This window comes from Salminus brasiliensis, chromosome 16 (genome assembly GCF_030463535.1).
Source record: "Salminus brasiliensis chromosome 16, fSalBra1.hap2, whole genome shotgun sequence".
NCBI classification, from domain to species: domain Eukaryota; kingdom Metazoa; phylum Chordata; class Actinopteri; order Characiformes; family Bryconidae; genus Salminus; species Salminus brasiliensis.
In genome coordinates, this window is record NC_132893.1 from 30,619,719 (window position 1) to 30,647,014 (window position 27,296).

Sequence of the window (27,296 nt, forward strand, 5' to 3'; positions counted from 1 at the left end):
TAAGGGTGTTTTCACACCTACAGTTGGTTTGCTCTGGTCTATAGGAGCTGTTTAGTTAAAACTTGTGGAGTAAACCTGAAAGCTTGGTCAGACTGAGGTCAGATCACATTCTCACCACAACCGAACTGCTCCAGGGTTCCGGACAGAGACCACTTCCTTTCTGTGCAGTTGTTTTGGTTCGCATCCAAGTGTAATTACTGCATATTCTAGACCCTGTAGAGAAGTACTACCAATAGAATAGTCCCAATAATATTAAATTAGGAGGGTATAAAGCTCCCCAGCATTGAGCTGTGGAGCAGAGGAACGGTTTTATCTGGAATGATGGATGGTGCTCCATTAAATTATTTTGTGAAGAGTTGGGGAGCTGGGATTGAGGTGCGGTGGTGATTGTCCAGCATCCTGACCCCACATCTTTTTTGTTATTTTTGAAGCAACAACAAATGAGCAGGTGTCCCAATACTTTTGTCCTTATAGTGTATCTCACTGTACCTGTGCACAGTAATCTGCCTTGACATTTTGCACCTTGTCATGTAAATGTAACATAGTCTAAAATGCCACTCTGCAAGCTTCTACATCTTCACTGGAAACGGCAGAGCGGTTGCAGCACAAAGCAGACAAGGCAGAGAGCAGCTCGGTTCTACAGATGAGGCCAGAAAGGCTGACTGCACAATACCTGATCATGCGTGACTGGAACTGTGCGATGGAGTATGAGCCCGAGTTCTGCATGGCTACCTGCGTTGCCATGGAGAATTTCCATCCTCTGAAACACAAAAGGGGAAGGGGGTTATTGGCCACCCGGGGGAATACGTGACAGTTTAGCTCACATGCTCAATAAAAGCGAAACAACAAGAAACAGCCCTCTGCTGCAAAGGCAATCTCCATTAACCAGCAAATTCCCCCCCAAAAGCCCCAGCCGTAGAAGCAATGCTTCCGAATTAGCCGCAATATGCAATAATAACGCAATTATTATTGATTCTGCAGAGCAGAAACAATAACATGCGGCCCTGTGAAAGCCTCCATGCCTCCATGCAATATTCTATGGTCACATGGTTTGAAGTTTAGGGCATGGCTTTTTAAATGGAGAGGGAAAGCTAAGAAACCACAGCTTAATTTCAGAGAACTGACCGGTCAGCAATGGCTTTGGCCATGAAGTAATCTTCAGCAATGTACTGGGCGAAAGCGATGAGGCCTCCGGCCTGGTCCAGGACATCCTTCCTCATCAAACACGACATCCCCGTCACGCACTTAATCCCAGTCACGTTGGCGGATATGTATGAACGAGGATGTGATGTTCCAAAGTACACCTGCGGGATTACAGTGGGACACACTTTAGGGGATTATGCGCTGGACATTATGCTGGGAGGATTACCTTCAAGTCTCTTACAGCTGAAATGAGCAGGCCAATTTCATGAGAGATTCAAGCTTCTGTGCTGCATTAGCTGTTAGCACTACCACCTACCAGCGTTTACACTCGCCTCAAACGGCATGGAGCTGTTCTGACACTCTATGAGCCACTGTGATCCATAAACGTTGGACAAAAAATAAATCTATTTATTTATAGATGTATATAAAGTATACCTCTCTATTAAAACATGATCAAAACTGAAGAGCTATCTGAATGTACATCTGCCCTGACATTTTGCACCTCGTCAGATAACAAAAACCAGACTGCGATTGCAGCATAGTCAAAAATGCCACTCTGCAAGCTTACATCATCACTGTAAACAGCAGGCTTGGCTGATAGCGTTGGCCAATACTGGCGACACAGCTAAGGCTGCCCCTGTTTAGCTTGGTCACAGCAGTACAGAACTAGTGAATCTGAACCCAAAACTGAGTCATCATTACCGTAACGTTACTTAAAATAATAAGAACTCATACACTGATCCCTTTTTAAGTATAAAAATATTTTTTTACAGTCCCAAATCCTAACATTTGCCAGTATGTACATTTTTTTGATCCATTCATCCAGTGTGAGACCACCTACACTTTTACAAATGAAGGTGCTTTAAAGGGATCTTAGAGTGATGCCCTATAAGAACCTCTTTTGGCACCATAAAGACATTTTTTTGTAATACATATGTACAGTATTATGTACAGTAGTCTCCCCTTCTCTCTTATGTAGCTACCAGCTATGTGTTCATGTCAGGAAAGCAACAGGTAACCAGAGGCATTAATATGGTCAGGAGTAATAATATCCTTACGCTCATTGTACAGGTAGGTCAGTGAGCCTCTTTGGTAAAGAAGAGATATTCTCCATAATTACTGACAACAAGGGATGTACCGAATATTCTGCAAACGAAATTCCTGAAAAACCTTCACATGAATTTTCATTTCATACCAATTTAAGGGTTCTTCCTGGAATTCTCCCATTATGTGAAAGGTTCTTCATGCTCAGACAGCTTGTAAGGTCCCATTGTACAGTAAAATAAGACAAGCGATGTACCGAATATAATTCATAACTTTTTATTTTTTTTAGCATGCGATAAAACTGCAACCAGCGTGGACTGAGGCGCTCTTTGTAAATGCAGCAAATGTGTCAGATGTGTGGAAGCATTTCAACGTGTCAGAGGACGATCCACAAACGGCCGACTGCAGGATCCTCGAGTGGTCCAGCGCAATAAGTCATCATGACTATGACCAGAATATCGCTAGTTCAGATCCCGGTCATGCTGCTAGCCATTGGCAGCCAGGACTCCGCTCTTCCCTGGGTAAGTAGAGGGCGCTTTCTCCACACATCGCTACAGCGCAACGTCAGCCTGCGCTGGCGTCTGCTGGCCGATGCACAGCTCCTGGCGCGCCGGCCTTTACCCCTTCCAGTGCCGCGAGTCCTGGAGAAGAATATGTATGGGTTGGGTAACCGGCGATCCAAATTAGGCTGTTTGCAGAAAAAAAGGCTGCAGAAAACCATGTTTCGGCCAAAAATGTTCCTTTTGGTGCTTCCCAATTTTGCCAATGGAGCATCTGCAAGAGTTTCTGATCAAATATCTGGTTAACAATCTGCAGGAAAGAGAAAAAACACCAGCCACGGAGGAGCACACGGTTCATAAATAAAGCAGCAGTGCCAGCCTTCAGCAACATTAATATTATATTGATTTGGCAGAGTGGAACTGCGAACCCCCTTGAGGGACACTCAACCATAAGGCTCCTCTTCCACTTCGGGGGTTGGAATGTTACGTCTCAAAACTAACACAGCATCGATGCAGTCGCACGGCCTTGTGACTGATTACACTGTGGTGTTCCACCCTCCCTGACCAGCCACTCCACCACTGCACGTGTGCACATCTTCCACTTTCAGACACACCTGGGCAGTTTGTGTACCTTTAATCCCTGGATAAATGTGACGTGACTGTGTAATAAACAAACAAGACAATGAAATTCTATCAAACTGGGAGTGATGACAAGTCGACTGCGTGCCCTTATTTCTCACCATCAGCTGAACCAGAATGTCCAGCTTTATAATACACACTCTTCTGTTGTAATAACAAACATCTCTCCTTGCACTCTGGACAGGTTTCTCTGATGTGGATAAGCACAGGCCTGGACTAAATCAGCCAGAGCATTTACTACTTCTTCCTAGCCTGGCATGATGTTTATTTCTGGGGGGGATGCCAACTGCAGCCCAGCTCCATGTGCTTCGCTGTGATTTAGAGCTTAGAAAAGTCCAACAGAAGTGTCGGCCTGAGGTAAGGCTTCACATGTGCCAAGAGCAAACTGGGCCATTTCTGAAGGACCTCATAAAATCAGACCTCATAAACATTCCACAGTGATTATAATCGAAGTGCATGGTCTTCAAAGCCGGCAACACGTTCAGGTCAGAGACCCCTAAAGTGCTCTGAAGAAGAGAAAAAATGTTCCTATAGTTGGAAGAAGAGATTTTCAGAGAGATTTAATATTTGAAAGAACCTTCACATGAATTTTCATGAGGACATAATGGTTCTCCACCAATTTAAGGGTTGTACCATGAAAGGTCCCAGTGTACAGTACAATAATAAGCCAGCTGGTAGATCTAATGTCTAATGTTAGCTTAGTAATAGACAGTCTTTACACAAGCATTCAAATAACCCCCTGCAGGTCATCAGCATGCCATCAGACAGTGCTCCATATCTAGGAGTTCCAAAGGTCAGAGTGGGCAGGGTCCTCTTACCTGCTCCAGTGTAGCTGCGAAGCCTTGTCTGTCTGCCACGTAGGGCAGGCCGTGAACCAGGCCCACCTTCTCAGTCATCTGATTAGCCATATCAGTTAGTGTGTCCGGCCTCACTGCGGGAGATCAGCGCACAGTCAGCAAAGCAGCGGTGGGCAGAGTCCTTTAAACTTTAGCACTACTACCTGTACTCAGAGACCTGCGCTGTGACGTATTCCCTCAGATTAGAGACCTCAGGTGACATGCTACAAACGTATGGAGCTACTACAAGAGGAGCCGTAACTAGAGACCAACACACACCAGCTATTAATGTCAGATTTTATATAAGCAGAAATGATGGATGGGATACCGGAGGGAGAGGAGCACGCTGTAGCGAACCTAAGCTGAAACTATACAGTGTGTTGGAGGCCTGGGCCTCTGATTCAGGCAGGGAACCTGGTTTAATTTGACGACAATGCTTCAAATGCACGGTGTGTTTGTTAATGACCACTTTAGAGAGTTAAGGGTCGTCTAAAAATGACCCCAACTTGCTTTATTAATCATTATCTCTGTAAATACATTTGCTGATGCTCCCAGGAACAGCACTGATTATGTCCTTACAAAGATGCTACTACTACTGATAATACAGCCCCCAATTTTACACGGACTGCAGGGGTCATAGCGTCCTACCTACCTTTACCTTATTTTTAATTATTTGACTTATTTTTGTTTACTTTAATTAGTATTATTTTATTAATTATAGTTAATTTAGTTTTAGTTTTCTTATCCTGATTTTTTTATTTTAAATTAAATCATTTTGTTCGTGTGTTTTTAAATCATAATTTGTCCTATTTATTTTAATTTTACATAAGAAAATCTCCTTCATTCTGGTTTTATTTGTGTCATTTCGGCTTACTAATTTTTATTTTTGTTATATATATTTAAAAAAGATTTAATTATATTTTCCCCCCTTTCTTACTAATTAAATCCTAATTATTATTATTAATTCATATCAGTTACGCATCATTTCTCTTTTTAATGTGCTCATTTATCTCTGCTGCTTTTAGTCGCAGTTGATATATTATTACTATTATTATTATTATTTTATTATTATGTTGTTTTCTTTGTTTCTATCCCTGTTTATTGTAAACGCTCAGCTACATTTAAAATGAGGGTCACCCTTAACGTACCTCTGAGTGAAAATAAAGGTTAAATGATTAACTGATAAAAAAACAGTTTATTAAAGTTTATTTTAGTTTATTTTAGTTTATTATAGGTGAGTGATACGATGTCTTTGATGTATCTGAATGCGCAATGCCATGCAAACTTTACTGTGTTGTGGTCTCCAAAGCCACTTAGCAAATCCACACTTTACAAGAGTTAAAACTTATATGAGACAATATGATGATTTTTAATTGTATTGTGATAAATGTTGTTATCGTGGTACACAATATGCTTAAAAAGGTGTATTGTAGATATCGTGCAGCATAGTAAAAATCACAGTTCTCAGTATGGAAGAGTATTTGGATAGCAGTTTTTTTATTTTATGCTGTTGGTGCATTATTACGCATATCATAAAAATGTTTTTAAATATTATGATATAAAAAAAATTCATAACGCCCAGCTCTACCTTAGGCACTAGGTGTAACAGCCCAGGCACCACAGCACCTTAAATTTCATGTGGTACGAGCAGTGGTGTTCCAGCCCCTGCTATGGTTAGCATTAAATATAGAGGGGGGGGGGGGGGGGCATTACCATGGTAACTTCATTAAGGCCTATGATGTGAAGGTGCACATCTTGTCATGTTCTCACACAATCAATCAAAAAAAAAAGCTGATTCACAAGGAGCTCCAGGTTCCTCATGTCACTGAACCTGTTAAGTTTCCACAGCTTGTTTACGTGTGAAGACCTGTGGGAACCTTACCTCGAATGCCACTGTCACAGATCCAGACCAGATCGTACTTCGCACTCTCGTAGCCTGGCATGAGGTTGTTTATTTTTGGATTGATGCCGACCTTCTTCCCGCCTGAGGGAAAAGAGCAGAGGGATGAACTCTTCACTGTCTCTCCTGTAACTCATTAATATGACTCTCCCTGACGTGGGCCTGCTCTGACCGGATGCCTTTCGCCCAGTGAGTGTTTGTCCTTCATCCAACACATTAACCTCATTTATCGATCCCTCTGAAAGCACCAGTTATGGACATCAATATAAAAATATATATATTTATACACAGTACATGCAGAATTACACATGCAGTGGATAACGGCTTCTAAGAGTCGATCGAAAGCCTGGAGGCGTTCTGTCTGAGATCAATCCCATTACAGCAAGGCTGAAGTACCTCTGATGGCGACTGCTAATGTGCTTAATCTGCAATTTTTGAAGATATGCATATTTTAATATAATAATAATAATAATAATAATAATAATATAGAATCACACATTGTTAGGGCACATCTTTTAAAAAGCTTCTCAAATGCCTGCCTTTCCATTTAAACCAAGCCCTACCAAACTGCTACCAAATAAGAACATACAGGCCAACCAACGATGATAGGCTGTAGAAGGGTAGCTACTTTAAGTTGCACCCATTACTGGTCTAGTCCCTGTAGAGAAGTACTGCCAATAGAATAGGACTCTCTGGAGCAGATAAACATGAACCTATTGCCACCATGCTGCCTAATACCAGGCGTGGGCTAGAGGGGTATAAAGGCCTCCAGCATTGAGCTGTGGAGCAGTGGAGGAACTGTGTTCTCTGGACTGATGGTGCTGTTTGCAGTACTTTTGGGATGAGTTGGGGTGAGTTGGGGTGGTGATCATCAAACATCCTGACCTCACTAACTGCACTCTTGTTGCTGAATGCAATCAAATCCACACAGCAACACTCTCCAAAATCTAGCAGGAAGCCTTCTTCCCTGGACAGTAGAGACAGTTACTCCAACAAAAGCGGGACAAACTTAGTACCCTTGATTTAGAAAGAAACACTGAACGAGGAAGTGTCCCAATACTTTTTTCACCCCCATATAGTGTATAGTGTTTATACAGATAGAGATACATTCATGTTGTACATAGTAAAAATAGTTGTACTGGATACAGGCCCATTATCCACATGCCCATACATGACTTAAACTGAAGCCCTTGGGCTAAATTTCAGTCAATAATATCTGTCAAGGCTTAGGCTTCATGAGAGTCTGGATGGGAAACTGGTCCTAAAATGAGCCATTTCTCGCCACAGGGGTAGTAGTGGGATTCTAGGGAGGGTGGGGAAGGGTTGTCTCAGAGTATTAAATCTTAACTGACTTACTGAGCAGACAGACTGCCTTCAGAAACAAACTGTTCAAGTGATTTGAGACACTAATAGAGCATTATCGCTTTACCAAGGGCAGATTCTGAGCGGTCTCTGATTGGCAGCCTTGGAACTGGTTCTTAGAACTGAGAAACGGCTCCACTACTTTTACAAGGACAGATGGAGGAACTGGTTCCTTCTGGAAATTGTGCACTGAGCTCCAAGCTGATTTCCGAGTACTATCTAGCCAAGCAGGCTTCTAGTCCTGTGCATGCAAACTTTTTAAGGTTGCTGAGACACGCCAAGGTTGGGATTCACTGCTAAAATGTGCATTTGTTGGTACAGAGGGAATAGAAGTGTGGGGGAACCCCCCCCCCCCATCACACACACACACACACACACACACACACACACACAAAGACTGAATCCTGTCATCCTGTTCACAGCTTTCGTGGACAGGATATCTAGGCGCAGCTGAGGTTGGAGGGTGTTTCCATTGTGGAAGGCTAGAGGTGACCCCCCACCTCCCCTTCTGAAGGGGACCATCAATGTGCACTTGACTGGTCTGCTGCGGAGTGCGAAGCGACTAGGTCATGGAGTTGTGGTGGAGGCTGGAAGTCATGGTGGGAAAACCTACCACTGGTGAAGGAGCTTAAACAGCATCATTTCTGATGTTGTTGGGTTGAATCATTTCGTGGTTTTGACGTAGGAGCTCAGTCCCTGGACAAAACTCTCTGTGTACTGGCTTGTCTCCCTTCTGATCCTCATCAACTGGTCATGATCGAGTATAAATTGAGAGAGGTCAGTTGCGGTGGTATGGCAGGACAGCACAGGCCTGTTCGGGTTGCGGTAGGCGTCCCTGCCACCATTGTTACTTACAAGTCTCCAACAACTCCCAAACTGTAGATAACCAGGGATGGTTAACAAAGGCCTGCTCAAGTGGGTGTGCTTGCAGTCAGTACCATCTCTTTGGGAGTTGGCCCCTTGATCCTTCTTATCTTCTGGAGCACATTGAGCAATCATGGCTTGCTGTTACTGAACCTCATCCCAGTATGTTAAGATTTAGATAGGAATCTGAGATCCAGGAGCAGACAGTGTCTCGGTAGGATGGCAGGAGCAGGCTTGTAAACAATCATCAGGCATCTTCTTAAATCTCCTCACAATTATCTGACCTTCGTCCTGGCAGGTTCAAGCCTCTTTGGTTGTGCACCACCTCAACTGTTGCATGGACTGTTGCAGTCTCTCTGGGCAGCACACGGGAGGTAGAACCATTTTACATTGTTATTAGAGATGGTGAAGAACATCTCCATACCTTCTGTTCTGGCCATCATCAACCATTATTTCAGGGATCAAAACTGGCCGCAACGAGCTTAGTTTAGATGTTGGATCAGAATCAGCCGTGGGTCTTCAGCAGTTTACATCAGCAGTGCGGAGTACTGGCCCTCTGCCCTCTTCTCTGCTTCAAGCCAAACACTGGTTGCGGGGTTTAACACCGAACTACTGTCAGGAGTTAAGCGAAATGGAATGACCACCCTGTTCAGAAGAACATCCAGACCAGCAACAAAAGCATGAAGACACGATGGCAAGTTGACAATGAGGTTTAGGGGCTCAGAGTGGTTGAACGGTCTAACGCACTAGTTCGAATCCCGAGCCACTTCCCGCTTTGCCATCAGCGGCCGGAATCTGAGAGAGCACAATTGGCCACACTCTCTCCGGGTGGTTAGATGGCGCTCTTTTCCCTCTTAAGAATCACTCTTAAGCGACGCTGGCCAGCACAGGCATTTGTTAGCTGGTGAGGTGGAGCTGGGGACTCTGCGCTTTCCTCAGAACGCGTCGGCTGCCTGGCATTTACCCTCCTAGCGTTGGGAGCTAGTGCTATTGCTAGTCCTAGGACGAGCTATTAACGGGTGGGTTAATTGCCAGTGCCAAATTAGGAGGTAAATGGAAAAAGCTGCCAAACAAAATTTCTAAAGATTTACCCTCACATTCTTGGCTTGGAGACCTCCATAAACAGAATCTGTCATAGTTGTGCTTTCATCACTACAGTTCCTAGTCATCTCAGTTTCCCCATCAACCCTTATACTTTTATGTACTCCTTCTGGAATTTGGCACATCACATTTCTCTCTGGAAAAAGCAGCAGACATAGCCAACAGCTCAACAAGCCCTGGGACTTACTTGTGTCTTATGTTGTTTACTTAAGATAGTCCTATATTAGTCCCGCAGTGGGGAAATTCTCAATACTTTAACTACTACTCAATTTACGGCCCCTGGAGTCAAGCACTTGTAACCTACAAGTCACCCCATTCCTCACTCCTATGACGTAGTTACAGATCACTATTAAGAAAAACTACTGTTCTGCAGTATTTCTTGCATAGTTAAAGGGGTTAACTACGGCCACTCCAGAGTCCCCTACAGTGATGAAGTTTTCCTATACTGTATAAGCCAAGCTTGCCAGGCAGCATCAGCTAACGTCATTGAGCCAGTCTGCCTCCCCTGACTATCTGCACATTAACAGATGGGCAAAATGAGACAGAATTATGAAAGAAGGATAACAGGACCCTGGAGAATAGTGCAAACGGAGCCACTGCACGCTCCTAATGAGCTCAAATCAATTTCTCATCCCCGAGGTGCATCTGCAGACGCACAGCTGGGCCGGCCTCATACACCCGTGGGCTTATCATGCTCAGAGGAAACCTTCCTAAATGACACTTTTCTGCCCTTGGGTGCCAGCCACATACACTAATTCCCTTGCAAAAAGCCAAGGCAGGGGAAGGAGTAATAAGGGTGAGAGGAGTGACACTCTGTGAAAACTGCAGCAAAAAATAAAGATGAATTCATGCATTTAAATAAATTCAAAACAGTGCTTACCTATAAATAATCGGGCGTCAACACTGGGATATTTGCCCAGCAGCTTTTTACAGACATCGATGGCTGGATCGTCGTGGTCTTGGACACACAGAAGGATTTCATACTGAGAAAAAAAACAAAAACAAAGAGAGAGAGACTTTTTAAGCAATTACTCAGGGAAAAATGCAGATTTATACAAATGCAAAGTCTTGCATAAACCTTGTATCTCCATTTTTGCCATTTTTCACAGCATGCATGATGAATGGACCAATAGAAATGCTCCAAAATGACCTGGAATCAAATCTTTTTTACACAGTAAATCACTACCACGATGACCTGAATGGCTGCAGTGTTCAAAGGAAAGTCAGACGCACCTCTGCACAGACCTGCAGCCTACCCGAACCCCACAAAACCTGGGGGGAACTTTTTGCCACATCCTGTCAAATCATTCACTACATACAACAGCAGCAAAACCCAGCGTAAAAGAAATTCCTATCCTTGGGGTCATGTTTGGTTCGCTTCTTTAGTTCTGTTTTTTGGGGTTAATGTGGCTAAAAAGCAAATGATCTAGACTGAGACCATCACTCAAACCTTGTATCTCTAAAATGCTAAATTTCAGAGGAATTAAGCATGTCACGATAACCATGTGTTGGACATTAAATTGTCCCAGAAGGAATTGTGATAAGATATGATGTCATTTTAAGAGCATTTCTGCCACAGATATAATGATGTTATAAAGTATAATTATGCCATTACACCCTTTTAAAGAGAACTTTTACTGAACTTTTAATCATTAAAATATTCAGAGACTGGAATTGAAATATTGGAAAACATTAAATATTAAATAAATAAAACATAAAAGATACTCATACTCTGCTCATTCACTTTATTGGGCTCTCCTACAAATACAAAACTCACTTTTTACATTGACAGGCACGGATTGCAGTTTTAGAGTCATGCATTGGATCCTTTTTCGAATCACAAAAAGAAAAGAAATTAATGCATAAATAATAAAAAATAAAAAATTTCTTTCCACTGAACCACCAGCCTCAGTGTGTGGTCCCATACTGTTGTATCCCTAGGCATAAGCTGTCATTACATGGTCTGAGACATTGGGACATGTCTTGGCTGATCAGCTGGATCTGGGGTAAGGGGGAAATGATGTCAGTTTGAATCACTGCTTCTGGGCCTGTGTAAGATCCCTGTGTTCTTTTCAGCATTGCGCCATCTGCTAACGGCATGCTCTACGAGTCATACAGGATAACAGCGCCCATTCAGGGAATCAGTGCTGAAGCTGAAACTTTAAGGCAGTTCATTCTGGCCTGATCTAAATGAAGGGCAATTCCAAGTTGTGGACATCTGGGATCAAAAAAAAAAAAAAAAAAAAAAACCCTCCAACCCCTCCCTCCACTACCCTTGCAATGGTCACAAAACAAGCCACTCGTAACATGAACTAAGAGAGACCATTGAGAAGAGAACGCCCTCTCTGATTCCTAGGATTGGCTCCCAGCCTCGGCAAAAGAACAGCCAGAGGAAGAACAGGCGAGCACTATGAGGACGGCCGGTCCGACAGCAGACACCACTCCAAACTGGCCTGCATGTAGCCTCGCATGCTGCCGTTACGCATTACTCTTCTGAGCCCGGGCCACGGAGACCACGTTGCCATGGCTATGGCAGGGGGACCTGGGGGCTCGGACACAAAGACCCTTTTTCTGCATGACCGAGGGAGACAGGGAATCCACAATGGCCCAGGGCACGGTAATAGAGCTGTGCTGAAAGAGCGGGAGGGCTTCAATGAATCATTGATGAGGCAGATCCCAGACCAGAGCCGGCCAGTTTTCTCTCAGCAGAGGGACAAACAGGACTCGTCAGCAGGAGCAGTCCTGAGATCAGTCACATGCAGGACAATCCTGTTGCACTGCATCTTGTCAGGCAGGAGCTGCAGTGAGTGGTGGTAGACTTGCTCGGGGCTGTGCCCAGCACAATGCACAGCTTTAGTAATGAGAAGCAATAAAGTGGGACTGGGAAGCATGGGGACCTCTCGCAGTCGCTTCAGCCAAGTCCTGCTATTAGTGCTTAAGGGAATAAGATGGAAAACTTTGTTTACACAATAAATGGAAAGTGTGGTCCATCAAGCAGCACAGGCCATTTACATTTAAGGCATTTAGCAGGCGCTCTTCTTCAGAGTGACTTACAGAAGTGCTTTGCTATTTACCCAAGAAAAACCTCAGCTAGTTTGAAAAGGTTCAAAATTCAAAGATACCTCTAAGTTTAGACTCTACTAAACACAAGTCAGTAAGGTGACCATAGTACTCTACTATTCGCCCAAGTACTCTCGGAAGAGGTGGGTCTTCAGTCTGGGTTTGAAGACAGCGAGGGACTCAGGGGCTGTTTGGACGCCGAGGGGAAGCTCGTTCTACCACTTTGGTGCAGGACAGAAAAAAGTCTGGACGCTTGTCTTCCGTGGATTTTGAGGGATGGCGGGTCGAGCCGAGCCGTACTTGACGCTCGAAGGGCTCTTAGAAACTGTTGACAAGATTACGTGTTTGATACCTGCAACAATAATGAGAAGATTTAGACTTTGGACTCTATGTTCACAAATCGAGGAAATGTTCCTTTTGCCGGCTGGAATGTAGACGTTCCGGGTAACGTATCAGCTTCTGTTACACATAAGTCTTCTGGTAATTACCGATCGTGTCCAGATTTCAGATTTCAGCTAATAATCCCTTCCTGGTTACTTTCCGATAAACAACCAGGTAAAAGCGCATGTATGAAGGGGACATAGGTAGACATAGGAAACACTAGACATCATAAAACTGATGGTAGACTCTTCGTTTGGAGAACTCCTGGAGAAACAGGAGGTGGAAATGTCAAAAAAAAAAAAAAAAAAAAAGTCTGGGCCTGGTTTTCTTCCAGTGGTGACGGTGAGCTTGTGATCATTGACGGGATCATTAGCTCAGAAGTGTGGGAAAGCATTTTGGACGCTTGGAGACGGCTCCAAAAATAACAATTTCGGACTTTTCCACATTTGAAAAGAAGAAAATTATAGTCTTGGAATGGTCTGTTTTAAACGAATGCCTCTTTGTTTATACACAATCAGTGTATCAGATTTTTAAGCAAGAGACAAATGTCTACATTTCCAAATACACAGCACTGTAACACCAAAACTGTTGATATAACACTGGTAAATTTATGGAGTAGTTTAGGGGACACTGTAGCTGCGTTCCAAAGGCTAAGCTGCAGCCAAGGTAGGGTGCATTTCTCGGCCGCTACGTCATAGCAGGCTGTTCCAAAGTGGAGGACCCTTCATATACAGCCAGGAAATGCAGCCTACCTTCAGGGCAGTGTGAAGGACGCAGTTGATGTTTCCTTACCCTTCCCAACCCTTGGGTACCCATCCAAAAAACAACAGCACCACCAAAACGTCGAAAAACACAGTCTCCAGAGAGTTCATTAAAATGTTCATTCTTATAATTATAATTCATTTCCATGAAGAAATAAAAGAACACAAGTTTAATGCCACAACCGCAAGAGGTGGGGCCTTTCCTGTGATGGCACCCTAACCAGGCTGCTCCATCTGTGTGACCAATAGGCTTCTATGGAAGACTTTTCATAGGACAGTGCCACCGAGGACCTGGCCTACCACGGCCGCAGCCAAGGCTTTGGAACTGCAGCGTGTATATCCCCCATTATCCCAAATCCCACCCAGAGTTCCAGCTCGTCCTAATAGTTTGACCCCTACCATGGTCTTCTAGCTCCTTTGCCTCAAAAACATCGTCACTCCACTGACAATTAACCATCCCAACATGGACTTAATAACCTACTGTAGCTAGTCATTAACACTGTGACTTCTTCTCCAAGGAGGAACCACTGCCAAACAGACCGGTTCGGTTCCTGATGCCAGAGAAAGTCAAAACAGTCGGGCGTAGCTTGGCACAGAACAGTATAGTGGAAAGGTACACAGCGCAGGGAACACAGCCAACACGCAGCAGCCAGAACATCCACAAAGACGGACCTACAGCCATGCTTAGAATCCACTGAGGTCAGACGGTTGGTCGCTGTCTGTGGGCCCTTTTCCAGAGAAATGCAAAGAAAAGATGGAGAGACTTTCACTTAAAAGATAAAGACGCTCCACACTGTTCTTTTATATTTATATTATTATATTATATATAATATAATTATTTTATATTTTTTTAAACAGTGCAATAGTGTGTGTTTAAATGTAAATAAAAAGAAATAAAATTATTAATTTTAATTGAATTAATTAAGGATTAATTTATTGAATTTTTTTTTTATTTAAACCGAACACACACTATTGCACTGTGTAAAATGTACAGGTTAATACATAATCAGGGAAATGTTTACAACACTATTTACACAAAGACACTGGATAAGACCTGAATTTGATTGTAGCGTGAGCAGGGAGTAGTTTTTGATGGGTGCAGTGTGGCTGAGCTGTTAGTCCCAGTTTCAGTAAGTGTGTGCATGCAAGGTGCAGAGTGTGTTTGCATGGGGTGGAGGTGTGATGAGATTTTGCGTGATGAGACTGGTGAGATAGCGGTGTGACAGACTAGACTGATACACAGAACTACTGGCTGTTCAGAAGCCTAAAATTGCCCCCATTTCTACCACGTTTCTAATCCCAATTCATGTGAACTCCCCTCATCACTAACAATGCCCCCAACAATAGGAGGGTAAAGACTAGCACACGTGTCCTCTCCAACCGCCGCTGATGCAGTATTGCTAGGTAGCCTAGCACGCTTGGAGGAAAGTGCCGGAGCTCCAGCTCTGATACACCAGCTAACAGACGCCTGAGCTGACCAACATCACACTAGGAGTGATGTGATGAGGAGATGCCATCAACCCACCCCTGAGAGAGCAAGGCCAGATGTGCTCTTTCTGACTCTGGCTGCTGATGCCAATGTCCTAGCCCACTGGACCACTTGTGTATGCAAGTGTGTAGAACTATTAAAAGATCTGACAAACGGTCATGTGATAAGGTATAAAGGTTCTTTACACTCTTATATCTCCATTACAAACATGCTTCTTTACGGTACCACAAGCGGTTCTTCTAAAGTATCGATCAAATAACCAATTGAAGCACATTTATTTTCAAGTGTGAGGCATAACTGGACTTTTATTCAGATGCAGAAAAATAAGGAATGAGCACTGAACGTCATAGTTCTCCATCCAAACGAAGAAAATGTCTCCTTTTTTGGTTTAGTTCTGGACTCAGAAAGGCATCAGAGCCTGCAAACATTTAAGGGAAGCTGGACTTAACCATCAAGCTGCTGAAGTCTGTAGGTCTCCTCTCAGTGAAAGTGAAGGAGCAGCTGAGAAAACACAACAGGCTCAGAAAACCTGCTCTGGACCTTCATCATAAAACCCATAACCTTTGACGAGAAAAGAAAAAGAAGGAAGTAGTCATGCAACAGACACACACACACATATATATATACACACATCCTCGAACATGTGCACACAAGTGTGTGCCACTGTCTGCTGACACACTTCCGGTGCTTGTGAAAGTAAGCTTGCAAGACTTACCATACACAACCAGACTAACCTACTCTGAGCAACTACTCTACTTTTGCAATTGTAAACACCATGAGGGGGAAAAAGGTCCAACAGCTTCAACTCAGTGGGTCTCCTGGAGGGAGAAACTGGAGCTAGATGATCTTTCTAATATTTAAAAAAAATATTTTTTTATTTATATCAGATTTTTTACCCGTTTTCTCCCCGATTTAGATCACCAATTACCCAACCTGTACGTATTCCCTCCCTCCCCATCGCATGCAACAACCCCGACACTAGTGAGGGAGACACGCCCCCTCGCCCATTGCAAAGCCAGCCACACCTTTCTTTTTTTCAAACTGCCGCCGATGCAACGTCACGAGGCGACCATCTTTTGGAGGAAAATGCTGTATACCCATCTCTGACGCACATGCTAGCAGATGCCAGTGACGGCCAGCGCTGATCTAATGTGATCTAGAGCGCCATCTACCCACCCTAGAGAGAGTAAGGCCAATTGCGCTCTCTTGAGGCCCCGGCTGCCGATGACTAACAGCATGATCGAGATACAAAGCTGTGATCCTCCAATCACAGTGACCACGCCTTAATCTGCTGGACCACCCGGGGGCCCCATATATTAATATTACCTAATATTGAGAGATCACAATGTTGTCATGCTAAAGATAAAATACTGCTAATTATACAGCAGCCATGCAACGGGCATATTCTGGGCCCAGTTTCCTGACAGCATTTGTGCCAAGTTCACTTTACAGGTACCAAAGACGGTACATGTTTTTGTACCAAACTGAGAATGCACAGTACGCACCATTAGGGTAAGCGGGCATGTCACCCGGGAAACTTCAGCTGTAAGCTCTAAAATTTAGTATGTTGTGGGAACTGTAGTCTTGCTTCTCTGTTGACCCGTGAAGTCCAAAGCACAGTGCGAACCGAACCATGACTGGTGCGTACCTGTAGTATTTCTATTTTCCCAAGAATTTGATGTACAAATGTGTACATCTGTAAGTAACTTTGAGGGTGAAAAAGCTTAGACGCAGGTCTACAAGCCTATTTACCACCCCGTTATTTTGCCTCATAATAAAACATGCTGGTTTTCCTTTTAGGGTGGGCTCATGAACAAACAAATGGGCCGCTTTTTTGGTTGGTTTACATCACTGCAATGGCTTACAGGAGTTATGTAGCCTAGTGTACATTACACCCTGCAGTCAGGTTAGGGAGTGGAATAGTTCTACAAACAGGGGCGTAATGCGGACAACAATGTAGTCCCAACTTTAGCTTAAATGTTTAAAAAAGAACAAACCAACTAAAAAGCAAAAAATTATGTTTTAGATTGAGTCCTAAGCCACAAATAAAGACACCTCAGGACTAGCCTTAGCAGCTAAGGTGCCCGCGAGCAAGGTACCTAACCCTTAATTGCTCCCCGGGCAATGAAGAGCCAGCTCACCGCATGAATCGCGCTCTCTCAAGGCCTTAGCAGCATGACCGGGATACAAAGCAGTGATCCTCCGATCACAGTGACCATGCCTTAATCCGCTGGACCACCCGGGGCCCCATATATTAATATTACTAATATTGAGAGATCACAATATTGTCATGATAAAGATAAAATAGTGCCTAGTGTAGCCTAGTGTACATTACACCCTGCAGTCAGGTTAGAGAGTGGAATAGTTCTACAAACAGGGGCGTAATGCGGACAACGATGTAGTCCCAACTTTAGCTTAAATGATTCAAAAAGGATGAACCAACTAAAAACCAAAAATTTATGTTTTAGATTGAATCCTAAGCCACAAATGAAGACCCCAGGACCAGCCTTAGCAGCTAAGGTGCCCGCGAGCAAGGCACCTAACCCTTGATTGCTCCCCAGGCAGTGAAGTGGCTGCTCACCGCATGAATCTCTAGTGAGTGTGTGTTCAAGTTGAATCCTATTGAATGATACGTTTTTTTGCATGTAGACGCGATCGGTGACAGTCCAAGTCCAGTGTTTATTAGCAACATTAGCCTCACATTTCCCACAGTAAACTACATTAGTAAACTTCGGATAACAAACATGTCTTGGCTGATCAACCGCATCTGGGGTCCGTGATCCATCATGTTCAGCTGATTGTTTGCCAAACTATTCCTTTAATAACAGCTTTTTTTTGTTTCGATGAAACTATTATGCAAGTTATGCAGCTAAGAGAGGAAGTGTGGGTCCACCGCACAGACCCTTCGCCTTTAGGGGGAAAGGAAGTCGTTAAAAGCACAACTCACAGTGTCCTTGTGCGGCGTCAACATCAGTACAGACGACATGTCTCCCAGGACCAGTATCAAGGCCTTTTACCCTTGAAAAACTAGACCTAGATCTAGAGCTAGATATAAGCTATCTGCTCGGACAAGGGTACGAGGTGAAAGCAACAGTAAGCCCTCATTTAGCAACGTGCTATTCAAGTAGTGCTGTATCTGTGGGCCATAAAAGAAGCATTATTTGAACTAAAGTGAAGTCAAACACAATCTATCAGAATGGACGTTTCCCTCTAAAGCTTTAAAGGTAAAGTTAAACAAGATAAGACCCTGTTAAAGCATGTTTGCACAGAGACAGTGGGTTAACACACACACACACACACACACACGAGGAAATCACTTTACATGAACGGGTGTTGAAACAGGCTTAAAGTGAATGTCACATTCTTACTCGTGACGAAGCTGGAACACTGCGGTGCCTTCGGTGGTTCAGGCCTCATTAACGTGACCTTGCACCAATTCCCATGTAAGAAGAAGTCGGCTACAAATGGGCACGGACCGTGAGCCGTGTGACTGTAAAGCGTCAGTGGGGCCAGCATATCTAAAATAAGATAAGATTCAGCTGCTTCCAGTTCTTCGAAAACCGCAGGAGTGGACGGACGGCTTAAAGGGCCCATAGCTGTTTTTGTGAGGTCACAGAAACCATTCTGTTTGCATACAAAGCTCTTCAGGAGTTTAAGGAGAGTTCACCCTCAGTATCAGTAGGTCTCTCAAACAGAGTGGAGACCTCACGAACCGCGAGAATGCATTTGCTGAATTCTACAACAAAAGTGCATTGGATTAAAATCACATACAGCACCTTTAATCATCAGGAGGGGCCAAAAAATGGATCTCGGGGTAAATATATGATATAAAGATCCTTTAATAGACGTTCTGGCAAGCAAGTTGTTCAATACACCTGTAAAACAACATGCTACAAAAGGACAGCAGCCATCTAATCTATATGTTTTCTGTGATTGGGTACGGACTATTTAGGAAGCTATCTAGACAGGACTCTGTTTGCACCCGTCAATAAAATGGGTCTCCAGTGTGACCAGAGGAGACCTGATTTTATTTCCTGCTTAAAAACTCGTAAAACCAACACGTCCATTATTTCCATTTCGCTTCCTGTAAACAGCAGAGGGGGTTTCACAATGCCGTGGTTCTCACATTCCCATTACTTCTCCAGAAAATGTGGCTGACTATTTAACCCCTTAAACAGCCTATAAGCCCATTGACCGGCCGAAAGTGTTATTACAAACTTCTATTACCAAAGAATAGCCCCAGCAGTTTGTACAGAAGTGCCTGTAGTTACTGAGCAATACACCTTAGCATGTAAATAAGCCTTGGCGTGCTGAGGGGTTGGACTGTAACACTGCCCTCATCCACCAGTTAATAAGCGTTGTGGTCATGCAGCTGAAGCTGAAGCTTGTGCTTATGTACCAGTAGGTGAGGGCAGTACTAGAGTTTGTCCCATTAACACTCCAAGGCTTATTTACACACTAAGGAGTAAGATTCAGTAACTACTGGGACCTCTGTACAAACGGGTGGGGTGATTCTTTAGCATGCTTTAGTAATGTGAGTATAAGAACAACAACTGTGTCCCGCCGGTGGTCCATGGGCTTTGTAGGGGTTAAACAGTCCGTTGAACTTTCTGAAGGAAAAGTTACAGGAATGTGAGAACCATCTATTCTTCCACTGTGTTGTAGAACCCCCTCAATGTTGTTTACAGGAAGCGAAAGGGAAATTATGTACGTGTGGGTGTGCTTCTTACACAGGAAAGTAAAATCAGGCCTCATCTGGTCAAGCTGGAGACACATTTTAATAACAAGTGCGAACAGGAACCACTCTACAAATGCTGCAGGAGTCTGTGGACTCAAGTCATGTCTGATAGTGTTTGATATAAAGTTGAATAGAGTTACATATTGAGGTTAGTGTGTGATGACTGGGCCAGGCATTCTGCACAGTGCTAATTGCTGGAGTATAAGCTTCCACTACCTGGCAGCTACATTAGTCACCAGGGCTAAAGAGCCAGACTTCAGAAACCAACCCTGTCTTAGCCTCAGTCTCACTTTAACCCCCCTGTTCATACGACTTGCCTTTCCAGTCCGTTTTGCATAGTGAAGCCTTTTCCTTTCAGAGGCCCCAGGCCTTCTAAATGGAAACTACCATCTATATCAGTGCCGTTAACATCACCAGAAACCACAAAGCCATAACTCCTCCCACTTCTCCCACCAGGACCATGGCTGAGGGTCCCAGTAAATGCGCCGGCCTGCTGTAGAAATTGCGTCTGCATTACGGGCACACCAAAACCCTTTTCTGAGAGCTGCAGCAGAAGCCAGATACTCCATTAACAGAACCAGCTGACACCATCATGAGCATATTCATTTTATCAGCATCAGTCAGCAGGCAATTCATTAGTGATCAGAGCGATTGTCATAACAGAGCTTTTAGCATGGCGTCGATATACGGGGAGAGACATCCAGAGAGACATCCTGCCCAGCGGAGTGATCCGACGGGCGCTACCCAGCATGCAGATAGCACAGGCATGCACAGAGCTTAGAGATTTGATAGCAGATCAGGATGGAGAGATAGAGGAGGGAATGCAAACGAGCAGCACGACTAAACTGCTTACTTAAAACAACACTGCTGAAAGCGGCTTCATTTCCTCTTTGTAATTACAGACCCCCGGGCTCTGTTTCTTGCCGTTTCTGCTTTCTGGTAAAAATAACCGTCGTGGCTGTACTGGATGGTTTATCAAGCCAAGACCAGGTCAGCCTTTCCAGTTAATCTGATCTGTTTAGGGATCACAAAACAGGTCATCCTTCATTGGTCTGGGTGGACAGAGAAGTGGGGGGATATTCAATGGAGTCACCAGGCTTTGTTATGGTACTAAAAATAAGTGTCTCATAGGAAAAGGCTACTGTTGAAGCAGGTGATTAGGCTCTCATATACATCATCACTGTGTTTACGGTTGGTGCAGTGCAGCTGCTAACATCACTGCCCTTCCTGTGGCACAGCAGGGTTCCATTCCCTGGACAAGCAAGAGTGTTTGGGCAAGGGGAGAGATGAAGAAGGAAACACAGTGAAGAGGAATCAGGAAGAAAAATCAAGTCAAAAACAGAATCAAAAGTTTGGACAGTCGATCACTGGGACTCTCTGAAGGAATCGGAGGTTATGAAGTCGCGGGTCGGCGTTTTGAGTCGCAGTTGGGTTCAGACATAATTTGGTCTTGTCCACACAGAATTTCCTGAGGCTATAGGCAGGTTTGAGTCTGGCAGGGTTGTAGTCGGGTTCAGACTGGATTTGGTCGGGCCGCAGTCGGTTTCAGACTGGATTCCGTTGGGCTATAGTCTGGTTTGGACAGAATTCTTCGGGGCTGCAGTCGGGTTCAGACAATTCTCTTGGGATGTTTTGGGTTCAAACTGAATTCGGTCACAGTCGGCGTCAGACTGGGTTTGGGTTGTAGTTCGGTTCAGACAGAATTCTTCTGGGTTGTTGCAGAATTTAAGCAATTCTATTTGCAGTTGTGTTCAAACTTAATTCTGTTGGGCCGGCCTCACAGTCCACAGTCAGCGTCAGACTGGATGCCGTCTGGTTCAAACAGGATTCTGGAGGGGGTTGTCGGGTTTAGACCATTTCTATCGGGTTGCAGGCTCGTCTTTTTATTGAGCGCTGTCACATCACAGGTCAAAAAATCTTTTTGGACGCATTTCGGTTCGGACAGAGCGCTGTCCGACTACTGTCTTTGGGTCCAGAGAGACTTCTGTCAGGTTTGTCCTGGGCTACAGTTGGGTCCAGGTGTAAAAACGTGGGTGGGGGTCATCTTCGGCCTGATTTCAGGCCTGATTAAAGCTGTACACAAAGCCACTCCCTATCCAGCCGACAGCATCAGCAGATGAAGCTGGAGGAGGAGGAAGAGGAGGAGGGTGAGGAAGTCCCCGTCTCTCTGAATCAGCATCAGGGCTGCTCAGCTGGCTGCCTGACGAAGACCAAATGAAGCAGAAAAGCCCATCTGTAGAAGTGAGCTGCTATACCCAGCACAGCATGGCTAATGCACACAGTCAACAATGGACACACAAATGTGTGTGTGTGTGTGTGTGAGAGAGAGAGTGTGTTCATGCATGTGGGTGTGTGGGTGCGAGGAGAGAAAAGGAAAACGTTGGGATAGGCTGCAGTATGTTGCATTATAACCAGTGTAACGACTGGAAAAACATGTTCCAGAACACCCTCTGACGATACAACAGAGGAAGGGCCGTGCTCTGGTACAGGTGGTGCCAGAATTCAATCAACTGTTCATTCCTCCACCCATCATCCACCCTCACAGGTGACATGTCTTGTGCAAAAAAAAAAATAAAATAAAATAAAAAGTGACTCATTGGCAGTTTACGATGACTCTCTCCTCCACACTTCCTGCTGATTGCAAAGGTTAGACAAACCGATAAGATTTCACGTCTATTCGCACCACATTTCTAAAGCACGGGTGTTTTTCAAAGAGCTTCTATGATGGCAGGTAGTCCTCGCACCTGCCAACGCTGCTCATCAGATGAGTATCATCCACAAACCCACAGTCTTGTGATGCAATTAAAAACAGAAACCGTCTCACAGCTGCACTGTAATTAGGTGGCTCAGATCTTAAGCTGGGGAGATAAATACGCAGTCTCTAAAGACTCAGCCTCGCAGTCCTCTGTCTACTCTGCAATAAGCACTGAGCTACATTAACGGCTATTCTGAAGGGTGTATACAACTTAGGGGTTTCTTTGTTGTGACATTTTAAGCCCAAAATAGGACACAAACATCCTTAACCCGTCACACGTGCATACACACGACGTGGACAAAAGTATTGGGACACCTGCTCTTTCATTGTTTCTTTTGAAATCGAGGGTATACAAGAGGTTCTCCTCAATTTTGTTGGAGTAACTGTCTCTAAGGTCCAGGAAAGAAGGCATTCTACTCGATTTTCTACTACAGCATTGGTGTGAGGATTTGATGGCATTCAGTGAAAAAAAAGAGCATTTGCGAGGTCAGGATGTTGCTCTTTCCAAAAGCACTGGGTGGAGCACCAACCATCGTTCCAGAGAACACAGTTCTTCCACTGCTCCACAGCTCAATGCTGGGGGGCTTTATACCCCTCTAGCCCAGGCCAGACATTAGGCACAGGGTCAATAGCTTTATGTTAATCTGCTCCTGAGAGTCCTATTCTATTGGCAGTACTTCTCTAAAGGGACTAGACAAGTGTGTCAGTAATGGGTGCAAACTTCAAGTAGCTGAATGCATTCATTATGTCCACATACATTTGGACATAGTGTATATAATGACATGTCCAAAGGTTTATAGACACCTGCTCATCCAGCATTGTCCTGTTCTATGGACAATTGTTCTACACTACAGGGAGTAGACAAGCTGTGTGTGTGTGTGTGTGTGTGTGTGTGTGTGTACGCAACACTTTCTACATACTATATTGGGGGGCATTTTTCTGCCATAGGTTGTGTGTTCACTGGGGCAATTTGCCCTTGGTTTCTACAACCGTGCCACATACATACGACTACACCTATTTATTGGTGTCCTTCAAAATGGGCAAGTGGACAAGCCCCTGGCGTGCTTTGGAGTCAGATAAGCGAACAAATGCATTTGCAAGGGAAATCTTCTACATTGCACCTATTCAAATGCACAAAAAGGCAAAGCAACATCAGCTGTGGCATTGTAGGCAAGACTCCACGTGAACACTGTGGTTTGGACCCACCTTGCAGCTCTATAACCGCAATGCTCTCGCATACCAGAAGAGTCTCCCGCAATAACGGTGAACACTCCCACAACATTGCTCAAACAGCAAGTAATGAACGGGTCCTGCCTGCAATACAACACCCTCAGCAACAGCCTAGCACCTTACAGCAGTGTGGGAATGTTTGCGAAATCAGGTCTCACACCATGTTTTTGAGACGTTTCAAGAACATTTCTGTCGACATCTGACACCAGTGACACCAACAGTAACAGCAGAAAGAGCACTGTTTCTTAATGGGGGGTTTCCTAATGAACGGTTCCTCAGGCTGTTGCATTCACAAAACATGGGAGAAGTGCTGGGCAACGTTGATGAATTGCAATATTTGCTTTTATTTCAACTACATCACGGTTTCAGATAATACTTAGGGTAGTAGCTGCTACTATATGCTAAAGGAAGACAAACCGTGGACCTCAAAACACTGCTGTACCTCCTTTAAAAGAACATCGGCAGAACCTAAACAGAGCTGGAAACCGGGTCAATTCCAAAACCCCAAAACTGTTACATCACAGTCTTAACTCGTCTAATTTACACCCACAAAATAGACATAAACCCCGCCCACTTGAGAGAGCTCGAGTCACAGCTGCTGAAACAGTAAGGGAGAATATGGTGTTGTTGATACTGGAGAGCAGCTCATCACCTGGGATCTATGCTAAGCTAAAAGCTCACACTAGCTGAGTGGCGTTTACCAACTCTTCTGCCCATTGTCCGCTATCTCAGCTAAACCGAACAGGAGCTAAACACACATCTGAAGGGAAAGCACCGGCTTATTCTCACCCTCAGGGGGAGCAAGTGGGGGCTAGGCTAAAAGCTAACCTGGCCACAATTTCTCCAGCTTGCTAACAGCTCACTGCACTAGAGGACCGCAGTGCTGCCCGGTAAGACTATCAGAAATGATTCCAGTGTATTTGATACAGTGTTAAAACTACGCTACAATAAGTGGCTTCTCTGAGCCTTTATAAACCAGTCAATAAAAGAAAGGGCTTATCCTTTCTTATAGGAAAATCAGCATGGCATAGTAACAGGGTGGTAAATAGGCTCTCTCCCCAACCGAAGTCACATACTTTACATTTATACATCTAAATCAAGTTCAAATACTCAATAAATGCAATAAATTTTGACACGTCCAGGACTTACTACTTCTTAAGACTTGTATCTCAAAGTGTCCTAAAGCACACAGCAATTGATGGACATCGACATTCAACAAATTTACATTATAATATATCTATAAATATCCAGCTACACCACTTCCACAACAAGCCATACATAGCAGGCGCACATGCTATGCCAAAGGGTGGTACCCAATATATTACAACATTCAGAGCCAAGCGATACTGCCGCTTAATCTCCTCTTTTGTAACCCAGCAACAATGAGTCACAGAACACTGGGAACATCATTAATGTTGTTTGCTTGGGCACAGTTTAACCTGTCCTCTGAGGAACGCCCAGTAGAGTGACAGTGGGAGAGGGCTCAACTTCAGCTCCATACAAATCCCTCTGCTGTAGCGGAGCTGAGAGGGTGGCAGGTTGCCGTGGTCTAATCCAAGAACCACAAATAGGGCAAATATGTGCGTCCAGTTGAAACAAGCTGATGGGGAAATAATGCAGGCTTAGACTAGCTAACATTTAAAATGCGTGGGCGTCCTGTAAAGCAGCAATAAACATACGGGCTAACCATAAACACTCAGGTTCAGTTCTGTGTTCTGTCTATGCGCAGCACAGCGGGCGCAGGTGGCCTAGGCCGCTGTGCAATTGCACCGTCAAAACAGTAGCTGGCGATGGGGTTGCTGTACCACTGTGACTGACTTCCTTGATCTACTACATCAGGCTACGTTGTAGGATATGACATAGGGTCCACAGTACAGGCCGACATTGGACAAGCTTCCCTCTGAACGGCCTGCGGCTCAGTGAAGTGTACTGTTGGTGACCGTACCTTTGGGTAGTCCAGCTCGAAGAATGTCTCGAGGTTATTTACTAGATTGGGATCCACTCCTTTCAGTGGCTTCAGCAGCGAGACCCCGGCAAGTTTGCTGTATGGCTGCTTATCAGTCGTCTTCTTATTGAGATGCAAGCGGCTGCAAAAAAGGGAAGAACAGGAGTCTTTAGTGAAGCTTAGCGAAGGCCAGCACACCTTAGTTAATACAGCATGGGGTCCCATGGTCAGGACAGAGGCTATAATAATTAATAAGTAAGTTGGTAAAAATGCTAAGGTAAACACATCAATCAATCAATCAATCAATAAGCAAGCAAACAAATGGAAAATGAGTGCTGATACTACTGTTTAAAACCAGAAACGCCCCTATTGGTCGAGCATCGAGTACATCATAACCATGTGATTATTATAAAGGTGTTATAGCACCTAAACACATAAACTATCCCTTTATTTACATTTAATTGGCTCAAATCAGAGGACTGAATTCACACTGCTGCCAGAACTGCTGGCAACTGCTGGCAGAACAGTTCCTTTTTTGACATCATGTGATTCTGGCAGTGATTCTTTACATGCAACCAATGATGAACGGACCAATAGAAACGCTCCAAAATGACTTGGAAAATCTTTTCTACGCTGACTTCCACTGAGAGTTACGAAAGCTGCAGTTTTGCATTATTGTAGTCCAGCAATAATACACTACATATCCAAATGTTTGTGGACACCCCTTCTAATAAATGCATTCAGCTACTTTAAGCTAAAGTTGCACCCATTGCTGACGCAGATGCGCAAACACACCCAAACACAGCTTGTCTAGGCCCTGTAGAGAACAGAGAAGTACTGCCAATACAATAGGACTTTTTGGTGCAGACAAACATCAACCCATTGGCACCATACTGCATAATGCCAGATGCAGGATAAACTCTTTTTAATACCCTTGAATTTAGAAGAAACAATGAATGAGCAAGTAAGTGTCCCAATACTTTTGTCCCTTTAGTGTATATAGTCCTTGTTGCATGTAATCAGCTCTAGTTATCGATCCGTCTTGCAGAAGTTTTTCCTATGGATTTCGAATCAACCATCCACAATACAGTCACTGACTGTGTGTGTGTGTGTGTGTGTGTGTCAGCCCGCTAGTTTGCTCAGATCACATTTATTGGCCACTGCTTGGATTTTAAAGAGCACATGTCATGCAAAAATCGTACTCCTCGCACTTTTCTGAAATAAGAGTCATTTATGGAAACTAGGCCGCTGATCTGGATTCGTTGGAGGGTGAACTGAGCATTGTTTCCAGTAGATGACAGGTGGGAGTGATGATCATCCACCCCTCCCCTTTGTACCTTGGTGACGTAAAATTTTTATTTATTTATTTTTTAAATCAGAGGTGAGCAAAACAAGAAAAACGTTTTAGACATAAGTATTGGGACACCTGCTCATTCTTCCGAAATTAAGAGTATTAAAAAAGGGAGGGCTTATACCCTCTCTCGCCCACACCTGGCATTAGGCAGCATGGTGCCAATAGGTTCATGTTGATCTGCTCCAGAGAGTCCT

The 27,296-nt window shown here is 44.2% G+C and overlaps 1 protein-coding gene across 1 annotated transcript in view; it reads right to left on the reverse strand.

Moving 5' to 3' along the window:
- The window catches only part of ugcg (UDP-glucose ceramide glucosyltransferase), a 47,539-nt gene that overhangs the window by 8,218 nt on the left and 12,025 nt on the right, over nt 1-27,296 (reverse strand). Inside the window, exons 2-7 of the mRNA XM_072658572.1 lie at nt 25,749-25,890; nt 10,270-10,372; nt 6,045-6,146; nt 4,145-4,257; nt 1,126-1,304; nt 674-760 (exon numbers count right to left, since the gene is read on the reverse strand). Of these exons, the coding sequence (XP_072514673.1) occupies nt 674-760; nt 1,126-1,304; nt 4,145-4,257; nt 6,045-6,146; nt 10,270-10,372; nt 25,749-25,890 (726 nt within the window). The remainder of the gene's footprint in view (nt 1-673; nt 761-1,125; nt 1,305-4,144; nt 4,258-6,044; nt 6,147-10,269; nt 10,373-25,748; nt 25,891-27,296) is intronic.